General features: G+C 42.8%; 3 protein-coding genes and 1 non-coding gene across 10 annotated transcripts in view; 1 reads left to right on the top strand and 3 right to left on the bottom strand.

Moving 5' to 3' along the window:
- The window catches only part of Ccpg1 (cell cycle progression 1), a 31792-nt gene extending 25271 nt beyond the window's left edge, over positions 1 to 6521 (bottom strand). For 2 of the 5 annotated variants that reach the window (XM_028771316.1, XM_028771319.1), the window contains exon 1: positions 6352 to 6521. The gene's annotated coding sequence lies outside the window, so the exon portion shown is untranslated. The other 3 variants (XM_028771315.1, XM_028771318.1, XM_028771317.1) reach the window with 3 other exon arrangements.
- A 127-nt stretch (positions 6522 to 6648) lies between these two features.
- CUNH15orf65 (chromosome unknown C15orf65 homolog) lies at positions 6649 to 11330 on the top strand. The gene is made up of 2 exons (XM_028771412.1): positions 6649 to 6899; positions 10816 to 11330. Exons 1-2 carry the CDS (start codon positions 6873 to 6875, stop codon positions 11155 to 11157), a joined length of 369 nt encoding a protein of 122 aa, XP_028627245.1. The 5' UTR covers positions 6649 to 6872; the 3' UTR covers positions 11158 to 11330.
- Positions 11331 to 16201: 4871 nt separating this feature from the next.
- Positions 16202 to 21773, bottom strand: part of Dnaaf4 (dynein axonemal assembly factor 4) — a 14968-nt gene continuing 9396 nt past the window's right edge. The window contains exons 5-7 of one of the 3 annotated variants that reach the window (XM_028771383.1): positions 20254 to 20407; positions 17555 to 17660; positions 16202 to 16969 (exon numbers count right to left, since the gene is read on the bottom strand). In XM_028771383.1, the coding sequence (XP_028627216.1) occupies positions 16854 to 16969; positions 17555 to 17660; positions 20254 to 20407 (376 nt within the window). In that variant the 3' untranslated portion in view covers positions 16202 to 16853. The remainder of the gene's footprint in view (positions 16970 to 17554; positions 17661 to 20253; positions 20408 to 21773) is intronic. The other 2 variants (XM_028771382.1, XM_028771384.1) reach the window with 2 other exon arrangements.
- LOC114624453 lies at positions 19717 to 19822 on the bottom strand. The gene has a single exon (XR_003711927.1). It is a non-coding gene; the product is annotated as a U6 spliceosomal RNA (small nuclear RNA).

The raw sequence follows: 21773 nt of genomic DNA, 5'->3' as shown, positions 1-21773 counted from the left end.
AGATAGATAGATAGATAGATAGATAGATAGATAGATAGATAGATAGATAGATAGAGATAGATAGATAGATAGAGAGTAAATAATATCTACCCATGTACTCTACCCATGTACATCCACCCAAGTACCCCTGCTACATACACTAACGTACCTTTTCATCTAGAACATCATTTCTGCAAGATAAATGTGGCAATACACCATTACTCTGTAAGTTTACTTCTATGATGTAACACTGCAAATTAGGAAGCAAAAACCACATTTGCTCTGATATCTGAAGTAAACAGTCTAAGCCACATCTGTTTTAAAAGTGAGAAAACAATGATTCAAGCACCGAGGGGAAATCAGCTATAGCAGGGAGGTCCCCCTTTCATCAGCTATCTGCAGTCTTATGAAATGTCCTGGCTATCCAGGGTTGTTACTGTTCATTTTGAAAAAGCCTAAAAGAGTTAACAAATGAAGCTGAAGAGACAGCTCAGTACTGTTCTTCCAAAGGACTCACATTACCCAGCACCTACATTAGATGGCTTACAAAAAGTGCTTATGCTCTAGCTTCTGGGGGATCAAACACCTCTCATGTCCATACACTCACCTGTATATTCCCAGAAACAGGAACCCACAGAGTAAAAAAAGTACCCCCTCCTTTTAGATAACTAATACTTAAGATGGGCAGGCTGCACACTGCCTTTCCTGTTACACTGAGGCCAGGGGTAGCATCATCATTTCATCATTTTACAAAATCTATCTGGTTCTGGCTTTGTTTCCTATCTTAATAGTGTATGTTCTCTGTCTCTCTCTGTCTCTCTGTCTCTCTCCCACATACACACTATATATATATATATATATATATATATATATATATATATATATATTCTTTTAAATGTTCTCACAAAAAAATTTACTCTTATTTTCTTATAGTTATGACCTATAACTGAAAGAAAAGCTAATACATACATACATACATACATACATACATACATACATGTTGCCATTTGTTTGTGCTTAATTAGTTTATATCTGGTTAAAAGGGAGAAGAGTTCCCACTGTCATCTAGTAGCACTGGGGGATGATGTGGACCTTCCTGTACTGTCCACTAACTTCAAGAGTAGATACCCAATCACAGTACATTTTACACATCTGTTTTCACATGCCTGTATCACTTTGGTAAAGCCTTCCAAATGAACTTAGAAATTTCTGAAACACTGCTTTACATTAATGCTCTATATTAATTAACCTAACTTCAAGTCAATCTCAGAGTTAGATGCTAATGGCAATAACTGACTTTCCCAAGAGGAGGCAGGCATCTCTCCATCCCAACCCAGGGCTCTCACGTCTGCCTGCCAGGAGGATTTCAGACTCAATAAATATAGCCTTGCTGCTCACAAGGGCAATATTAGAAAGAAGCCACTTCCTATGAAATCAAACTAAGGACTTCAACACATCTAACTATGAGACAAACATGAAAGGCCCAACTGCAGAGGCACCACTTTACAATTCCAAGTCTTTTAATCAGAAGAACAAAGTCACAGTGAGGAAAGGAACCAACTGGTTTTCAAACTAAAACATGCTACCTAGCTCTATCTAGAAGACAAATAAAGCCCTGGATATTCTTCACCAAAATTATGCTCCAAAAGAATATGCATAGCACTGCCATCACACCCCTGACCTGTGCTCAGTTTCACGTATCACTTATAAAGACCTGAGACCCTCTTCCCAAAGCTACCTTGAAAGTGCATAGCTGCTACTTCCAGCTTACCAACGGAAAGACTTGGTACTTCAGATACTTGTTGATCATTGAACACTGTTTTCCTTTCCAAGGTTCTCTGGAGCTCATCAACAATATGAACTCAAGAGTTGTGTAGGTCAGTGACATTCACTAAAAAAAAAAAAAAAAAATCAGACTTTGTTCTCACAAAATGAAAGAGGAAAACCTGCAACTCATGTTATTGACTTCCTAAAGCTTCCACAGAAAATGCTACTGCCTGACTCTTCAATGGCTTTTCACACATTAAATACCCTTCTAAATGTCCAAATAAAACAAAATCCCTAAATATATTATATGCAATCCTTACATATTACAGGAATAACTCCATCTCTGAATTCAAACTGAAAGATGATTGATTTGGTCCTATTTAACCAAGTAAGGCAAACAGCACTGAAACCAAAACATAGTTTTTACCTGCCTTAATCTAGCCAAATCTGATTGTTACTAAGAATAAATACCTAGAGAAGGGGCAGTGATGGCCCCAATGGCCACGTTCTTGACATTTTTCAAACAACAACAACATGTGGACTTTTACAGTTAACATTCAAATAATTTAAAAATAAAAATACTTAAGTTAGTTAAAAATACAATTTCACTTACATTACACTGTGGAATCTGGTAGCTCAGACAGACTAATCTAGTACAAATGCTTTTTATATCCTGTAGATGGACCCAAAGCCTAATCACACTAAACAAACACAAGTCAGATTGGAGAGATGGCTCAGTGATTAAAAACACTGACTGTTCTTCCAGAAGACCTGGGTTTGATTCCCAGCATCCACTTGGCAGTTAACAAACCCACACAAGACTCACAGACCATAAGTAAAAGACAGAAATATTGAAAAAAGACAGAAAATATTGAAAAGAAGCTGAAATGTGGAGAAAAGCTCCCCACCAAGACAACCTAAAAAAACAAATTATAAATACTACCATCTAAAAAGCAATAAAGACTGGCTCATGCTGGCTCACGACTGTACACAGAAGGCTAAAGCAGAAAATCTGCAGCAAGCTCCAGGCCTTAGTCAGAGGAAGACCCTATTTATAAAAGAAAACAAAACAAAGAATCCCAAAGCTCAGAAGGCAGAGGCAGGGGGAGGCCAGCCTAGTCTACCAGTCCAGGACAGCCAGGGGTATTTCACAGAGAAACCCTGTCTCCAAAAAAAAGGAAAAAAAAAAACTCAACCACATATAAACTGATCAACAACAAAAGAAACCAAAGCACAATCCTAGTTGTACTGAATTCACAAATTTTGTATGAATTTAAATGGAAATTATTTTGAGGAGAAGGGAAAAAGACAAGTTATCTGGAAAGAATAAAAAGCATCTTAACAGTAATTCTTAGCATGTGTATTAAGCATTAGCATTTGATCTGTTGTTAACTAAAAATATCAAACATAAAAGACAGGTTAGAATGGACAATCTTGGTTATTTTAATAAATCCACATGCAAAAAAAGTTTTTTGGAGAGACAGGAGACAGTCTTACTGTACCCTTGGATGGTCTCTGATTCACTGACCCAGGGCCACCATGCTCAACTGAAGACAACTTGTTTATTTGTAAGCATTTGCAAGTTAGCTTGGAGTGATAGAGCTTGCCTGTAATCCTTATACATGGGAGGTGAGAAGAAGGGTCAGGAGTTCAAGGTCATCCTGAGCTAACAGACCCTTTTTGAAGATAGTTAAGTAGTAGACTTTATATGTCTGATAATCTGAGCTATATTTAATTTTTTTGTTAGATTCAGTGTGAATAGATAAAATTATACAGTTCATTAGTGTACATCTTTGCCTGCTTCTGTCCTTCATAGGAATAGTGAATGTGTTTTGTCATTATCAACCTTACGAGAAGTAGCTCTCATTAGTTTAGCCTTGGCTATATTTTTATTTTTGTATGTAGACAGAAGAAGGGATAATTTGTGGGAATCTCAGACCCACCATGTGATTGGATCCTGGAGGTCAAATTCTGGCTGCCCAGCTTGATAGCTGTAAGCAAGTGCCTCCACCTTTGAGTTATACCTCTAGTTCCTTTGTTTTGATTTTTTTTTTTAACTTTCTGATTTGGTTTTCTGAGGTAAGACCTGCCTCCTTAGTGACAGGATTACAGGTGTGCACCACCTGCCTAGCTATTCTGATTGGACTATGTACTGCTTTGTCCTTTTTTTTTGAAACTGGATCTTGCTGTGTAGCCTAGACTGGCCTTAAATTTCCAATTGTTCTGCCTATGCCTCCTAAGCTATGTAATAGACCTAGGCTATTACACTAGCTTGTTTATTTACTTTTAGTTTTTAAGCCCAACACCTACCCCACAGCCTCATCTCTGTGCATTTGTGTTTAGAGGGCAGTGAACAACTTATGGGAGTCAGTTCTCTCCAATCTCTGGGTTCCAGAGATGAACCTCAGATGGCAGACTTGGTCAGCGAGTCCCCTTACCCATGGAGACAGCTTGCCAGCCCATTTACTTTTGACAGTTATACTTACTTAAAGAATACAGAGATAATAGGGGCAAGACTATCTAGAATTCAAGGCTACATAGCCAACTGGTAGCTGGCCTGTGCTATATAAGACAGTATCTTTAAAGACTCCAGGGCTGAAGAAACAGCTCAGAGGTTAAGAGCAAATGCTGAGAGTACAGTTTCTGACTCTTCTAGCCTCCACAGGCACTGCACACACATGTTGTCTTTACATACTTGCAGGTGAAACATACAAAAGCACACCTTCAAAAAAAAAGTGGTGGCACCCCCCCAGAAAACATAAAAGAGGTCAGTTTAGTTTCACATCCTAGACAATCACTTTCATAACTAAATATCCTTAAAACTTGCCAGGCAGTGGTGGCACACACCTTTAATCCCAGCACTTGGGAGGCAGAGGCAGGCAGATCTCTGAGTTCGAGGCTAGCCTGGTCTACAGAGTGAGTTCCAGGACAGCCAGTGCTACACAGAGAAACCCTGTCTCGAAATACCAAAAACTCTTAAACTTAAAACTCCAATGTAGCCGGGCGGTGGTGGCGCACGCCTTTAATCCCAGCACTTGGGAGGCAGAGGCAGGCGGATTTCTGAGTTCGAGAGTTCGAGGCTAGCCTGGCCTACAGAGTGAGTTCCAGGACAGCCAGGACTACACAGAGAAACCCTGTCTCGAAAAACCAAACCAAACCAAAAAAAAAAAAAAACAAACAAACAAACAAAAAAACTCCAATGTAAATATAATTGTCTGTTCTTTGGTTTACAGTACAAAACTGGTTCTAGGAGTTGTTTTGATCATCCTGGAGATTGAACTCAGGGCCTCACATACATTAAGCAAGTATTGTACTGAATAACTACATTCTCAACCTTTTTATACGGAAATATGGTCTCCACTATATTGCTCAAACTTGACACTCCCCCTGCTTTAGTTTCTAAATATCTAGGGTACCACCTTCAACTGGAATTCTAACTTTACTGTAGCAGGGTTACAACAGCATTTACAGCAGGCTCAGCACGACCCAACTATGATCACAGTGCCGAGGCAGCATAGGCAAGAGAACTCCCAGGTCTACCCTGGGATATATTAGTACCAGGGCAGCCAGAACTACATAACAAGAAAAAAAAAGCCAAAAGCATTTACTCACCCTCACAACCTTCTTAGTTCCCCTATGACTTGAGCTTGTCAGAATAGCAAACTATTCACACCAGCTATACATGATAAACATCCCCTGAGAAACCTAGGCCTATTAAGATTGAGTCTTAAAGTTGGTTGGTGCACTCAGAAGGCAGAGGCAAGCGGATTTTTTAGTTGGAGGTCAGCTTGAACTCTACAGAGCGAGTTTCAGGATAGGTGGGGATACAGAGAAACCCTACCTCAAAAGACAAAAACAAACAAAAAAACCAACCCCCCCCCTCCCCCCCCCCCAAAAAAAAAGGCGAAAGAAAAAATATTGAGACTTTAAGGCCGGATAGTTAGTACTGACATTTCAAATATTATGTGACCTTGCTGGAAAGGTCCCATGGCACTCCTGAGAGTAATAAACTAGTTGCCTATTCTAGGTACAAGCAGCCCCATACAGCTAATAAAGCAAAAGTGGGAGAGAACAGTGCATGATGGTTCATCCCTCAGGAAAATACCCCAGCTGGATGCGGTCTAGAACTGCGGCGCTGCTCCTGGCAGAGTTGGGACAAATGAAAGGTAAACACACGCGCAGCTGCTACTTAGGACAAGCCCGCCAGCCTGACAAACGCTGGGGAGGGCCCGGAGGGAAAGGGTGAAGAACAGGCCGGGGGGCGGTGGTGGAACGGCTTCGGGGCTGAGTAGGAGTATACTTGTAGGGTGCACACTAGCACTTTTTTATTCCTGACACCTGGGACCTCAGAATGACGCACGCGGCAACTCAGCATATGGATGCAGCCGCACCCGAATCCCGGGGCGCCCAGCTCCGAGCTCCCGAGGCTGCAGCCCGCGAACCCGCGCCTAACACCTGCCAGGTCGCGCCCTCCACCGGAGGTCGCCGGAGGACCAAAACGTCCACCGGGAGAAAGCCTCCCGGCGCTGAGCCCGAAGGCACGAGTTGCAGCCTGCGCCCCCTCACTCCCACCCCATCAGCCCTACCTGCGCCCCAGGATCTTACCCGAAGACAGCGCCTCTTCCGCCCGACCGCGCCAGCTGTCACCGTGGCGGCGTCCGCGCTCCAGACGCCAGTGACGCCTCATAAAAACAACAACCTGCTTGCGGGCGTCCACAGCAGGGAAGCGGTGGCAGGCGAGGCACAGCAAGGCATTCTGGGACTTGCAGTTCTTCCTGCGTCTCGCGCCAGCTCACGGCTAGGAGAAAGAACTATGACTCCCGAAGACTCCTACGGCCCGCCACCCCGAGGCTGCCGGAAGCTGGGCGGGGCGACCGCGGATCTCCACAACATCCGGGCTCCCACGCCTGCAGCCGGTTGCCACGGAGATGGGCTGCCACACTGGACCCAGACTGAGGGTTTTCATCCGCCATCTCTCTATCCAAAAATTGCAGTTTACGCGACTCGGATCGTTCTGGCTTCGTCCTTGTTGCTGCTTTCCATCGGTCCTATAAGAAGACTGGACCCTATGCCTTCGCCATACTTCTCACTATCAGGAAAGAGTTGCTTTTGCCGAAGAGATTAAGATGGCGAGAGAGACAGACTGCGACTTGGTGGGTTTGAGCACAGAGCTAGATGCTTTTGAAAGTCAAATTCATAATAAGTGTTTGAGGCACCATTTACTCCCACTCACTAACCTAGTCAGTCACCAAGCTTTTGTATTTACAAGTATAAATGCACGATCCACAGAATAATGACTCTGAAGGTGTAAAAGAGGCACCTCACTGCAAATGATCTTTTGTCCAGGATGGTTTTTGTTTTGCGTATCTATTTGCAGTCGTGGGGCTCGAACTCAGGGACTTGTGCGTAGTAGGTAACCGCTGTTCTACTGAGCTACACCTCCCAGCCCTAGAACCTTCATGTTTATGTCACTTATATAGTGTGCCTTGTCTAAAAGGATAGGAGAAGAACACAGTGCACTCACACCAGAAGAAAGTTAACTTTCTTCTGTCCCCTATCTGGCTAGTGAGTAAATAATAAAGAAACCATTCAACAAGCTAATATTGGGCAAAAGCTAGTTCACAGTTCTGATATTTGTGTTGCAGGAACTAGGGATTGAACCTCAAGCCTCACATAAGAGGAAAGCCCTCTACAAAGGAGGTAGATCCCTAGCCCCTTGTTTTTGTTTAGGTAAGAGGGGAGTTTTGGGTGGTGATTTTTTGACAGAGCTTCTCTGTAACTCAGGCTGACTTCAAATTCTCTATGTAGCTGGCATTGAACTCCAGAACCTCTTGCCTCTACTTCCTAGGTATTAGGATTACAGGCCCACACTCTGCTCTTAGAACTCCTTAACAGGCTAAAATGTAAATAACAAAGCTGTTTTTACAGTGAGTGGGGTAAAGTGGTACTTACTTTGATTATTTATAAACCTCAATATAATGGAGATCTAAAAGATATACGGAGATAGCATTGTCCCCCTGACTTGATAGTAGATAAGGCTTCTGGTGACCTGGATTATTTGAAGTGACTTTTTAAAAATTATTAAATCTAGAGCTGAAGTTTATTTAGTTTTAGGGCCACTAGTAGCAAAGGTGATTTGATGAAAACTGAGCCCTCGGTAACCTAAGGAGATAGTAATAACCAAAGAAAGTCCTTGGTATGGTTGGACATGGTGGCCCAGACCTAGAATCCCAGCACTATGAAGGCAGGAGGATTGCCATGAGTTTGGGGCCAAGTAATTATTGAAACCTATCTCAATAGATTGGAGAAATGGCTCATCTGTTAGGAGCACTGACTGCTCTGCTGGAGGTCCTGAGTTCAATTCCCAGCAACCACATGGTGGCTCACAACCATCTGTAATGGGATCCAATGTATTCTTCTAGTGTGTGTCTGAAAACAGCTGCAGGGGACTCATATAGATAAAAAATAAATCTTAAAAAAAAAAAGAGCACTGTGTGCTCCCCAGAGTTCCTGAGTTTGAATCCCAGCAACCATTTGATGGCTCACTACCATCTATGCTGATGGCATCGTATAGTATGCAGATATGCATGCAGATAGAGCATCCATATACATAAAATAAGTAAATCTTGAAGAAAAAAGAAGAAAAATCCATTCATCCAGTATTGTAATGTTTCTATTCACTTTTCCTTCAAGGCAGCTCAGAATCTGTGGTTTGGGTTTTGTTGATGTGTTTAGCTATTTTTAAGTGGGTTACATCTAGATGAAAGTTCCTGCCTTACACTACACTTTTCTAGTATTCTGATTTCTAGACTTTTTTTTTTTTTTTGAGATAGGGCCTCCTGTATCCCATGATGGCCTGTCTCCCTGAGAGGACCCTTCTTATCCCCTGTGTGATTACTGGTATGAGCCATCATGCCCAGTTCATGTGGTGCTGGAAATAGACCCCAGGGCCTCTTTATATGTTAGGCAAGCATGCTACCAACTAAGTCACATCTTCAGCCTGTAAGTTTGCAGATTTTTAACTTAACATTCAGAAACTGAATTTTACTTAGATACTAAAAGAATCCTGGGATTGAGAAACAACTCAGGTATGTTAACCAGAACCTGACTAGCAGGGCATGGTGGCCTAGGTCTACAGTCCTATAACTGTAGGAGAAGTCCAAAGGATTCTAATTTCTCCAGGAAGTTCACTGTTTGGGGTGGGAGGTGAAAGTAGGCAGTCCACAGTGAACCCTGGAGGCCAGGAGGGACTTGCCCACTAAGGAAAGACTTGGGCAGATACCTAAGTGTATATATGCTTCTCTCCTGAGCTTCTTACCTAGAAAGGAAAGGGAAATAGACTCAAGGAGAGAGATGTAGAGAAGAGAGAAACTCAGAAAGCATTAGATTCAAGAGCTGCCTTCTCTTGAACTCTTAGCAACCCCTCTACCTCTGACAGGGTGCCTCTGGTGCCACCACACCTTGCTAGGGGTCTGGCAAACGTCTGTAGATTACTCCTCTGTTAGTACAACCAGGTCTGGTCACTCCCTCTAGAGCTGGCATCCTTCGAAGGCTGTGAGGAAGGGTTACTGCCTTGGAGCACGTTAGAGAATGGGGAAACATGAAAGACTTAGGGAAGATAGCTATAGACTCTAGTGAAAAAGGCTAAATGATTAAGTCATCTGCTACAGAGATCTCTGTGTCTCTGACTGGCACAAAGCCAGGGACCTTGGCCTTTCTGGGTGAGTAGCTCCTATAGTTTGACGTTTTGTTTTCCAGTACAGGGGATTGAATGCATAGACTGTACCACAGAACTGCATATGCAGTATGCTTTTTGTTTTGTTGTGAAACTGGGTTTCATGTAGTCCACTCCCTGTGTAGCCAAGAATGACTTTAAATTCGTGGCACCTCCCAAGTGCCACCAGACATGGTGCCTTATTTCTATCTTTGAAGCAGGGTCTTGTGATGTAACCCTGGAGCCCTGACTGGTTCAGAATCCCTTATGAAGACTAGGCTGGCTTCAGAGCTAGCACTCTCATCTCAATGTTGAGATTCAGATGTGTTCCACACCAGAGCCAACTCTGCCCTATAGTTACCAATGAAATAAGAAAAGCATCCAGGAATGGTGGCTAGCCCTGTCACCCCAGTACTTCTTTAGAGAACATCAGTTCACACTAGTAAACTACGCTGTGACACAGACTCATTTTTAACTGTGTAGGTTTTAAAAGTGTTCTGGAGCTAGTACAAGGAATCTCATAGCAAAGCACCCTGGCACAAATCTGCTGCAGTGCCAGCACTCAGGAAGCTGAGGCAGGAGTGGTGTCTTAAGTTCAAAGCCAGTCTGAGCTACAGAATGAGACTCTTGTTTCAAAGAACCAGGAAAAGACTGAATATGTCAGCAGCAGTGGGAGCTAGCAACACTCCACCAGATAAAGCAGTGTGAGTTCTTTCCAGAGACTCTTGGGTAAGAAAGATTACTGACTAACACAGAGTTTCAGGACTTAAGTATAATTCAAGGCTGGAGTTTATTAGGAAACATTCAGTATAGGTTGCAGCACAGACACTAAGAGACAGAGACATGTAAGAGGAAGACAGCTGCACACATTTTGAAGTAGGCAGGGCTGCTCAGGACAGAGGCCTCCATAGATGATGTAACAGCACAGCCTGTAATTCTGGTGATTTTTTTTAAGTTGCACTGGCCAAAGGATTTAAGAGATTAAGTAAAACATAGGTAGATGTGACAGCCCATGCCGTGATGCTAATTGCTTGGAAGATGATCAGAAGTTCAAGGTCATCTGCATCTACATAGAGTTCTAGGCAAGCCTGGGCCACCTGAGACTTTCTCTAACAGAATGAGAGAAAGAGCTAGGTATGGCGCCTCTAGACTTTAATCCCAGCACTAGAGAAGCAGGCAGATCTTTGTGAGTTCTGAAACAGCCTGGTCTACATAGTAAGACCCTTACTCAAAAAAAAAAAAAAAAAAAAAGAAGAAGAAGAAGAAGCAAGAGGAAAGAAAAACATCCAAGAAAAGCTGAGAGGATAAGTCAAGTACACTCCTGTATAACTCAGGGTTGTTTTTATACCTTTTAGGATAAGAAAACTTTTTTGACTTCGGATGCAGAAATGAGACCTGGACCACCAGCTCCATGTGTGAACCCTGGCAACCCTGTGTTTTCCTGTATGTTGGACCCCAAGACATTACACACGGCCACCTCATTGTCCAAACCCCAGATGATTATGTACAAGACCAATGCCAGCCAGTATGGGGCCTTCTCACCCAGGCCCTTCTTCTTTCCCTGTAAGTACCTACCACAGGAGCAAGAGTTCACAGAGCACCTCAGAGCAACTGGCTTTTATCAAAACAACAGCCTAAATATTGGCCCTGACAGAACCAGAACCGTCGATTCTCCTAATTATCAACATACACTATGAAAATACATCCTTCTGACAATTGAGGAGAAAATGTCCTGGGGGATGTTAGTTTTTAAGTCTAGAATACCTAATTTTGAACCTATTTGAAATTTAATAACTTTTAGTAAAAAAGATACAAATACATGTTCTAAAAAATACTTTTAAGAAATAAAAAAAATTAACTGATAAGTTAATGACAGTGACCTTGTTCATTTATTTATGTTAGAAAAAGGGTTTCACTATGTAACCCAGCTAGCTTAGAACTCTCCATAAAGTCTAGAACCACCTTAGCCTCCAGATGTAAACCACTGGACCCTACCATACAAACATACACGTGTTCAGGAGCAGAAAAGATGGCTCAGCAGTTAAGAGCACAGACTGCTCTTGTTTTGTCCTGAGCACCATGGAGAAGGGGAAGGAACTGTCAGCCCCTATAATTCCAGTTCCCCAGGGATTCCATGCCCCTGGCCTCTTAGGCATCTGCACTCACCAGTGCGTACACACACACACACACACACACACACACACACACATAATTAAAAATAAAAAAATAAATCTTAAAAACAGTGTTCAAAGCTGGGCATGCTGGAGAGCACTGGTGCCCTGGGTGCTCTGCAGACTCAGGCATGAGGGCGACCTGCAATAACGTAGTAAAGCTCTCTCCAAAACAACAAAACCCACCTGAGAGTGCCCCACATTATAATAAACTTGCCTATGTCTACCCAAACACAATAAACTTGCCTATGTCTACCCAAACACAATAAACTTGCCTATGTCTACCCAAACACAAATACAGACAGGTCTGGTGGCACAGGCCTATAACAACCACTCAGGAGACTGAGGCAAGAAAATTGCAAGGTCAAGGTCAGCCTGGTCAATTCAGTGAGCCCTTGTCTCAAACAACTGTGTGAACTAAAGTTTCCAGGAACAGTCACACCCATGTTAAAAGAATTTTAAAGGTTGATTGAGTTGGAATGTTACAGATTTAGAAACAATCTTTGGGACTGTCTCTAGTCCCCTTACTAGCCATTCACCCCAGCTCTGTATCTGACCTGACATCCTATGATTATGAGGTAGCCATACCTTTGGAATGCATTAACTCGGTAGATCGTTGGTTTCCAACAACCTGTTTCAAATAGCATCTGAAGCCTTGCTTTACTGTGACCTGCCATTTCCACCAGTGTATTGAAAAGTACCTGAATTTGTGGCTTTTTTGGTTCTGTAACTATAAACTTCTTCAAACCTTTTTCACATTGAAGCATGTTATTAAGGGCTGTATTAGGGTTCTCCAGAGTCACAGAACTGATGAAATGTCTCTATATATTAAGGGAATTTGTTGTAATGACTTACTACAGTGTTTAGTCCAACTAACCCAACAATAAGAAGCTGTAGATGGGAAGTCCAAGAATCTAGTAGTTCTTCAGTCCCACTAGGCTAGTTGTTTCAGCTGGTCTTCTGTGGAAGTAGGTTCCAACAGATGTGCTGGCAAGTAAATGAAAGCAGGAGAAGAAAAAGAAATCTTCGCCAGGCAGTGGTGGCTCATGCCTTTAATCCCAGCACTTGGGAGGCAGAGGCAGGCAGATTTCTGAGTTCCAGGCCAGCCTGGTCTACAGAGTGAGTTCCAGGACAGCCAGGGCTATACAGAGAAACCCTGTCTCGAAAAACCAAAAAAAAAAAAAAAAGGAAATCTTCCTTCTTCCAATGTTATATAGGTCTCCAGCAGCAAAGGTGTGTACCACCACACCTGGATCTGGGACTTGTTTTGTCCCAGGCTGATCTTGAACTCAGAGATCTCCTTGCCTCAGTCTCCAGGGATTAAAGACGAGTACTACCTTGCCTGGGCCTAAGCTTTTAATGGCCACTATGCCTCAAGATCTCCATGCCAAGATCCAGGTCAGAAACTTGTGTCTTCCATCCTCAAGATCTGGATCACAGATGAGCCCTCCAATTCTGGATTATAGTTCACTCCAGATATAGTCAAATTGACAACCAGGAATAGCCACTACAGGGGCCACTTGAATCATTGTTTTGGGGCTATGATCACTCCTGTTTGGCTCAATAATAGGCTATCTCAGGCCAGGCATTTGGCCTAGTTGGTGGAGTGCTTGGCTAGCACTCCAAAGTATATGAACCCCACTAAGCTGCAAGGGACTTTCATCATAGCACATGATACTAAGTATACTTACTAAGACAACAAAACGTAGCAGCCTGGCCTGGTGGTTCACATGAACCCAGCATTCAGGAAGTTGAGGCAAGAGGATTGCAAATTTGAGGCCAGCTGAGTTTCAAAGGGAGTTCCTAACCAGCCACAGGTACAGAGTGAGGCCTTACCTCTAAAAGCCAAGCATAAGAAGTATATCATCATTTAGCTGGGCATGGTAGCCCACACCTAAAATCCCAATACTTGGAAGGCTAAAGCAGGAGGTCTGACATGATTTCAAGACCAGCCTTGAGATATATAGCTTCTACCACGCTAGTCCCCCAAATATGAGTAAAGAGGGGTCAGTGAGATGATTCATCTCTGTCTTAGCCTCCTGAACTTAGAGGTGTGAATCACCACACCATACCCAGCTCCAGGATTTATTTATTTATTTATTTATTTATTTATTTATTTATTTATTTATTTATGTGAGACAGGATTTCTTTGTGTAGCCCTGGCTGTCCTGGAAGTTGCTCTGTAGAACAGGCCTCTAACCTTCACAGAGATCTATCTGCTTCCACCCCTTGAGTGCTGAGATTAAAGGCATATGCCACCACTGCCTGGCTATAGTAACTGTTTGTAAACCAAGCATTGGTAAGGCTGAAACAGAAGGACCACTATGAATTCTAGCTAGATTGAACTATAAATAAAGTAAAACCCTGTCTCAAAACATCAAAATCTGCAAACTAAATTTGCTTTAACTTTTATTGGGATGAATTTTTTGTTGTTGTTGGATTTGTTTGTTTGTTTGTTTGTGAAACAGGGTTTCTCTGTATAGCCCTGGCTGTCCTGGAACTCACTCTGTAGACCAGGCTGGCCTCAAACTCAGAAATCCACCTGCCTCTGCCTCCCAAGTGCTGGGATTAAAGGCGTGTGCCACCCACCAACCCAGCAGGAAATTACTTGAGTCTTGACTAGGATTGAGAGTTTTTTTTTAACCCTACTGTTTCTTTTTCTTTTTAATTAATTAACTTATTTATTTAATTTATATGAGTTCACTGTTGCTGTCTTCAGACACACCAGAAGAGGGCATCAGATCCCATTTACAGATGGTTGTGAGACACCATGTGGTTGCTGTGAATTGAACTCAGAACCTCTGGAAGAGCAGTCAGTGCTCTTAACCGCTGAGCCATCTCTCCAGCCCTTGGGATGAATTTTTTAAGCTTTATTTTTACTGCGTGTGTTTGTACCATGTAAGTTTGTGCTCTGTTGGTATAACCTAGACCCACATATATTGTATCAGTGTAAATGTGTGTCCACGTATTCTCAGTTGTTAATTGCTGTGCCTGAAGTGTGATATTGTCATTTCTATTACCCACAAGACTGCTTTCTATACGTAAATAGTGCCTCCTTACCCACCTAAAAAACAGGTAAAAGAATAACTATTGTGTTAAAAGGCAAGCTATCCTAGGGGAGATGACATAGCTCTCAATCTGCCCAAAAGACCACATTAAGAGACTGGGCATAGTCTGGCCGCTGATTGGTTCAGAGTGAGTAAACTGTGAAACCACTCCCACTATGCTAATAAACTATCAGGAAGGAGGAGTGGTTTTTGATGAACTGAAGGCTGAAGGGGGGGGGGGAAGGGGGGAGGAGCAGAGAGGGAGGAAGCTGGTGATCCACAGAGTCACATGGTGGAGATGTGGTAGGGTAGTTGTTGAATCTGGATGACTAGCTCAGGAAACTGCCCTCAGCAAAAAGGCTAACAGGCTTATACTATAAAAGGCTTATACTATAAAAGATGTCTTTGTGTCTTTATTATTAAGCCCCAAACAGGACACCCAAAAGCAACTACAATAGTGCTCAGAGTGGTCAAAGAAGACATCGGGCAGGTCACACGTGGTGGCACACGCCTTTAATCCCAGCACAGAGGCAGGTGGATTTCTGAGTTCCAGGCCAGCTTGGTCTACAGAGTGAGTTCCAGGACAGCCCGAACTACACAGAGAAACCCTGTCTTGAAAAACCAAAAAAAAAAAAAAAAAAAAAAAGGACATGGGATCCTTGAAGCTGGAGTTCCCAGTGGCTGTGAGACTCCTAATATAGGATTTGGGAACTGAAATTGAGTCTTCTGGAAAAGCCACAAGTGTCCTTAACCACTAAGCCATCACACTGGCTGTTGGTATCCAAACCAGCTCCAAACTTAGGAATGTCACACATAGATGACATCTGTTGCCGTGACAACCCTGCATACCTTCCCAGAGCCCATTTCTCACACTCACCTGCAAACAGCCTAAGTCACAGCCTAGAAAAAAAGCAAACTTTCCCCAACCTTTGACCCTTTTTCCCATGTCTTTCTCTCCTCTCTTTGTCACTGGTCTTTCCTAATAAAACCTATGCCACATGGAACTGCTTTGGCCTGGTGTGGTCTATCTGGACATGAGCTGCCTTTCAACACAACACTGGCCCTAGGTTAGTTTTTGTTTGCTTGTTTGGTTTGTTTTGTTTTGTTTTAGAATCAGTCTTGCTATGTGACCCAAGCTGGCCTGGAAGTAGGCGTCTTCATTCTAGTTCCTACTCAGGAGCGCTGGGACTCAGGGCATACACAACACCCTGCTCAGTTTTGTTTTCAGCAACAGCCTATAACTAAGTTCAAAATAAGGTTTAGGGACTGGAGAGATGGCTCAGTGGTTAAGAGCACTGGCTGCTTTTCCAGAGAACTTGGGTTCAATTCCCAGCACCTACATAGTGACTCACAACTGTCTGCAACTCCAGTTCCAAAAGTTCTGATGCTCTCTGCTGGCCACTGCAGGCACTGCATACAACCATGGTACACATTCCTACAGGCTAAACACTCGTACACAGAAAATTAAGTATAAATAAATCTCTTTAAAAAATAAGGTTTTTTGGGTTTTTTTTGGTTTGTTTGTTTTTCTGTTGTTTATTTCTTCACTTTTTCTTGAGACAGTTTCACTGTGTAGCCCAAACTAGCCTGGAGTTCTACATCCTTTTACCCAGCAGACCCAGGGTTGGTATGTAATACATATTATACTCTAACTGGTCTAGCCTCAAACAACAAATAATATAAAGAAAAAATAGGGTTATGTGTATCCATAAGTGAGTAAAAATTTTCTATATATTATACCAAAGCCAATCATTCAAAATGAAATACTATATTTAATATAATAAAAATACTTTATAAGCACAATCTTATATGTGGAAATTCTATTCTGTTGATTCCTCAATACTATCCTGGAAACGCCAACAGCAACAGATAATTCCAAGAGCCCAGGCAGTTCAGGCCAGCAACGTCAAAGTCCTGTACTAAGACTGAGGTTTCAAACAGCCCATTCTTTGTGCTTTCTTTTCTCCTTTGATGCAGGGTCTTGCTGTATAGCTCTTCACTGGCCTCAAACTCACAGAGACCTGCCTACCTCTGCTTTCCCAGTACTGGGATCAAAGGCAGTGAGAGATAGGCCATTTTCACATTGGAAATGATTCCTTAGGCACTGCTATTTCAAAGACTCTCTGTGCTTTACAGAGCTGGAGTACTTGCAGAGACCCCTGTACTTAGCTGCCTCTATTCATGAGACCTCAGTATTGTCCCTTGAATTATATTCCGAATCTTCTCTGCATCATTCTGTACAACTGTGTTGGCTGGGTCGATCTTAAGTGCAGCTTCATAATCTTGCAAGCCTGTATTGACATATCAATGATAATCAATAAAGCAAGTATTTCATAAATACCTGTTATCTAGACAACTTCTTGTTTTTCTAAAACAGGGTCTCCTGTAGCTTAAAAGACTTTGATTTTGATAGGTAACTGAAGACAACCTTGAACTTCTTCCCCACCCCACCCCCACCCCCAGTCTCCTTCCTTCTCCCTCGCACTGTGGCCCTGCTTGCTCCGGTCCTACTCGCTCCAGCCCAAAGGGTTATTTATTTATTTATTTATTTATTTATTATAAGTACACTGTAACTCTGTCTTCAGGCACCCCATAAGGGCATCAGATCTCATTACGGATGGTTGTGAGCCATCATGTGGTTGCTGGGATTTTAACTCATGACCTCCGGAAGAGCAGTCAATACTCTTAGCCATTAAGCCATCTCACCAGCCCAATGTTGAACTTCTGATCTCCTGCCTCAGTCCCCAAGTGCTGGTATTACAGGTGTGTGCCACCACACATAGTTTATATGGTACTGGGGATCTAACTGCCTCATGCATGCAAGGCAATGAAATCACTCTCCTAACAGTTACACAATGCCCCCATCAGTCTCTTACCTTCAACATACAATTCTAGTCGACAGAACGCTGTCCCTCGTCGGATGTGTGCCTTTATTCTTGCTTTGGCATTGTCGGCCACAGGTGGTGTCAATAATTCTAGTGCCTTTCAAATAATGTATATAATTAGGGGTTAATGAGATGGGTAAAGTGCTCAGTGGGTAAAGTGCTTGCTCTGCAAACCTGAAGACCTGTGTTGGAACCCCAGGACCTACATTAAAAAACCAGGCATGGCGGAGTGTGCTAATGTCCATGCTGGGAAGCAGAGACAGTAGGAGCCCTAGGGCTGGTTGGCAGGCCAGCCAGCCTAGCTGAATCAGCAAGGCCCTGATTCCAGTGAGAGACCCTGATTCAACAAAAACATGGGAAGTAATAGTTAAAGAATGAGTCTATGGTACAGGAGTGGATATGGGGGACTGAAGGGAGAAAGAGTGTGGAAATTATATAATTATACTTTAATTAAAAAGAAAAAACTCAAACACAAAATGCAAGTGTGAGGCTAGAAGGATGGCTCAGAGGCTAAGAGCATGGGCTGCTCTTCCAGAGGACCTGAGTTCAGTTTCCAGCACCCACATTAGACAGCTTACTACTGTCTATAACTTCAGTTCCAGGGAATCCAGTCTCATCCTTTGGATTCTGTGGGCATTCATGTGAAAATAACCACCCATCCCACCACCACACACAAACATATACATAATTAAAAATAAATCCTTAGAAAATAAAATAAGATGAACAGTGCCTGAAGACCACCACCAAGACTGACCTCTTGCCACTATACATGCATGCACACACATCCACACACATACTACATGTGTGTGTATAAAACAGTCAGACATAATGCTTTGCACCTATAACTCCTCTACCCGGATCATTATTAACCTGGGTGTAGTCACAGGCCTGCAGTTCTAGCACTTTTTGAGGGTCAGGAGTGAAAGGCCATTCTTCTCTACATACTAGGTTCCAGGTCAGTCTAGGCTAAACGAGACTCTGTCTCAAAAATAAACAAAACACTAAAGTACAAACAAATCAAACAGCTGGCACATGCCTATAATCCCAGCTGTAGGGAGGCTAAGGTATAGACTGTCAAACTTTTTGTTTTGTTTGTTTTCTGTGTTTTTTTTCTGTGTTTTTTTTTTTTTTTTTTTTTGAGACAGGGTTTGTCTGTATAGCCCTGGCTGTCCTGGAACTCACTCTGTAGACCATGCTGGCCTCGAACTCAGAAATCCACCTGTCTCTGCCTCCCAAGTGCTGGGATTAAAGGCGTATGCCACCACTACCTGGCATAGACTGGCAAACTAAAAGCCTGTTCAATATTAGGCAATGTTAGGCAGTTCAGACCAGCAGGTTATATTGGTAAATTGCCATGTGTTATCTGCACATATTGAGAGCTGACTCAAGCATGTGTATTTCAAGATCTCCCAAAACTCCACGATCCTAGGTCAGGTTCTCTAACCGCGAGAAGGAAAATAGCTAAGAGCTGAGGCTGTAATTAAACACACAGCACCCCTGAGAATGGCTGGTTCTCAGAGTGAGCCATTCCCAGCAGAGGTAACTATTGTTTATCACACAGTATAAAAAGGCCTGCAGTGGGAAGGAGGAAACGGAAGCTCATCCATGAAGCAAAGTCTATGCCTAGAAACCTTTCAATCAGGACCCCCAGTATGACTATCTCAGTCGGACTTCCCCAATGGCTGCTCCAGGACATTGTCAGTGCCTGATGTGATGGTGTTTTACTATCTGATGCTTCTCTTCCTGTCTGCTCCTTGCTGATTGTTCTTTTACTTTTGCTCACTCTGAAACAAGCATGTTTCTCTTTGGAAGCAGAAAGCATGGCTGTTGCTTTCTCGACACAGATTATCCTCTACACAGAACTCAGCGTGCACCATTTACCTTGAAGGCAGAAGGGATTAGCATTCAATTTCTGGGGGAGGGGATTGGGTACAGAACCCAGCACTTCACACTGGCTAAGCAGAAGCTTTCCTACTAGGCTAAGTGCTAAATCCTAGAGCATCATTCAAACCAATAAAGAAGGCCTAGCAAATGTCTGCCCAACCCCCTCTGTCCCTGTGGATCTTGAACATGTTAGTTTCTATAACAATTTTTTCAGACATCAGTAGTTTATTGTTTTACTAGTCTAAACACATTCAAAATGGAAACTCAAAAAAAATTAGAAAATACTTTATAAACTTTTGTGTCATCCTTGCACAGGGACCATGTATCTTCTCTGTATCATTCCAATTTTAGCATATGTGCTGCTGAATTGAGCACACATTTGTCTCATATGATCTTTTGAGACAGTTTCATTTTGCAATCTTGGCTGGAATTTGCCTGGCCTTGAACTAAATGATCTTCTTCCTTTAGCCTCTTGATGAACCACCATAGCTGGCTCTCCATAATTTTAAATATATATATATGTGTGTGTGTGTGTGTGTGTGTGTGTGTGTGTATATATATATATATATATATATTGCATTGGTGTTTTACCTGCATGTATATCTATGTGAGGGTGTCATATCTTGGAGTTCCAGACAGTTGTGAGCTACCATGTGGTTGCTGGAAATTGAATCTGGGTTCACTGGAAGAGCTGTCAATGCTCTTAACGGCTGAGCCATCTCTCCAGGCCCCAAAGTATTGTATTTTTAAATGAAGTAAATATATAAACATATACACTACACACCCAAACAGAGAAATATACATACCTTAGAAGAGTCCTCAATGGCCTTGTGTAAGTTTTTTAATTTGAGATGGCAAGCAGCCCGATTCAAATACAATAATGGGATCTTACAGTTTAATCGTATGGCTAAATTATATGCATCAACCGCTGCCAAATAGTTTTCTGTTGCAAACAATTTGCTAATGAGACAAAAAGAAAAGGCCAATTTAACATTGAAGCAGACATGGAGGAATAACATTGACCCTACTTGGCACTCAGATAGTTTACCATGTGCCTTATTTATTCCCTGTCAGATGGAGACTCCATCTCTCTACATACACCAAACAAGCACCTTGAGTAGGACAGATCCTCCCACCCAAAGGCAGCCATCATTAGTTTAATGCAGCGAGTGTATGTCAATCTTCCTTGATATGGTGATTTATTTAGAGATAGAAAGGGGGCTTAAACTGGCCTGAATGAAGCTGGTGATTTTGGCCTCAAGTTGGAGTGTGAAAAGCTGGTAATACTTCTCCCCCTGCTGGATAAGGCAGAGAAAAGCACACAGAACAAATGCTGCTGCTCACTGCTAACCATGGGAGAAACTAGTTATGTGAAAGCTGATGCAGAGAGAATGAGAAAGGGCAAAAACCAGAGGGAACAGCTCTTCACGACATGGGGAAGTTTCTGTGAGTGGTGACACCTGTGTCAGGGTACCGTCAACACACACACAGCCAACACCAACCAGCCTGGTGATACAGACCTGTAAACCCAGCTGTTTCACAGGCTGAGGTGAAAAAACTGCAAGATCAAGGTTTGCCTGGCCTACACAACAAGCTTAAGGCCAGTGTGGGCAAGTTAGTGAGACCCTGTCTCAAAATAAGGAAGGAACTGCTGCAATCCCACTACTTGAGAGGGAGAAAGGAGACCTGGGGGTTAAGGCTTTGTTTGGCTACATAGCAAGTTCCCCAGACTGTGCCATGTGAGCCCCATGTCAAAACAAACAATAAGTGACATAATTTTAAAAAGGGAAAGGGCAGGGGATAGAGTTCAGTGTTATAGCACTGAGACCTTTGATTCAAACTTCAATACTACAAAAATCTATTAGAAAGACACACAGAGTGCACACAGGCCAGGCAGCCAGCATCTTGGTAAAGGGACAACATGCCCCTTTGATTTAACATTCAGCATGAAGTGGGGAGAAGCATTCTAAATATGATTTTTAAAAAAATAACATGGAGCTGGGCAGTGGTGGCACACATCTTTAATCCCAGCACTTGGGAGGCAGAGGCAGGCAGATTTCTGAGTTCGAGGCCAGCCTGGTCTACAGAGTGAGTTCCAGGGCAGCCAGAGAAACCCTGTCTGGAAAAACCTAAAAACAAACAAACAAACAAACAACCCATGGACATGATGCTAAAGGCCTATAATCCCAGGAGTCTGGAGGTAGAAGCAGGAGTACTGATATGTCAATTCAAGAATTGTTAATCTGCTGGGTGGTGATGGCACACACCTTCAATCCCAGGGGCAGAGGGCAGAGGGCAGAGGGCAGAGGGCAGAGGGCAGAGGGCA

The sequence above is a fragment of the Grammomys surdaster genome, unplaced genomic scaffold (assembly GCF_004785775.1).
Source record: "Grammomys surdaster isolate TR1022 unplaced genomic scaffold, NIH_TR_1.0 206, whole genome shotgun sequence".
NCBI classification, from domain to species: Eukaryota; Metazoa; Chordata; class Mammalia; order Rodentia; family Muridae; genus Grammomys; species Grammomys surdaster.
Note: the sequence above shows the minus strand (reverse complement) of the source record. Positions and strands in the feature narration are given on the sequence as shown.

Bases quoted from the DNA above. Each gene is read 5' to 3' on its own strand.
- CUNH15orf65 (XM_028771412.1), top strand. From the start codon at position 6,873: ATGGCGAGAGAGACAGACTGCGACTTG. The intron at 6,900-10,815 runs GTGGGTTTGAGC...TATACCTTTTAG, and splicing joins GAGAGACAGACTGCGACTTG to GATAAGAAAACTTTTTTGAC.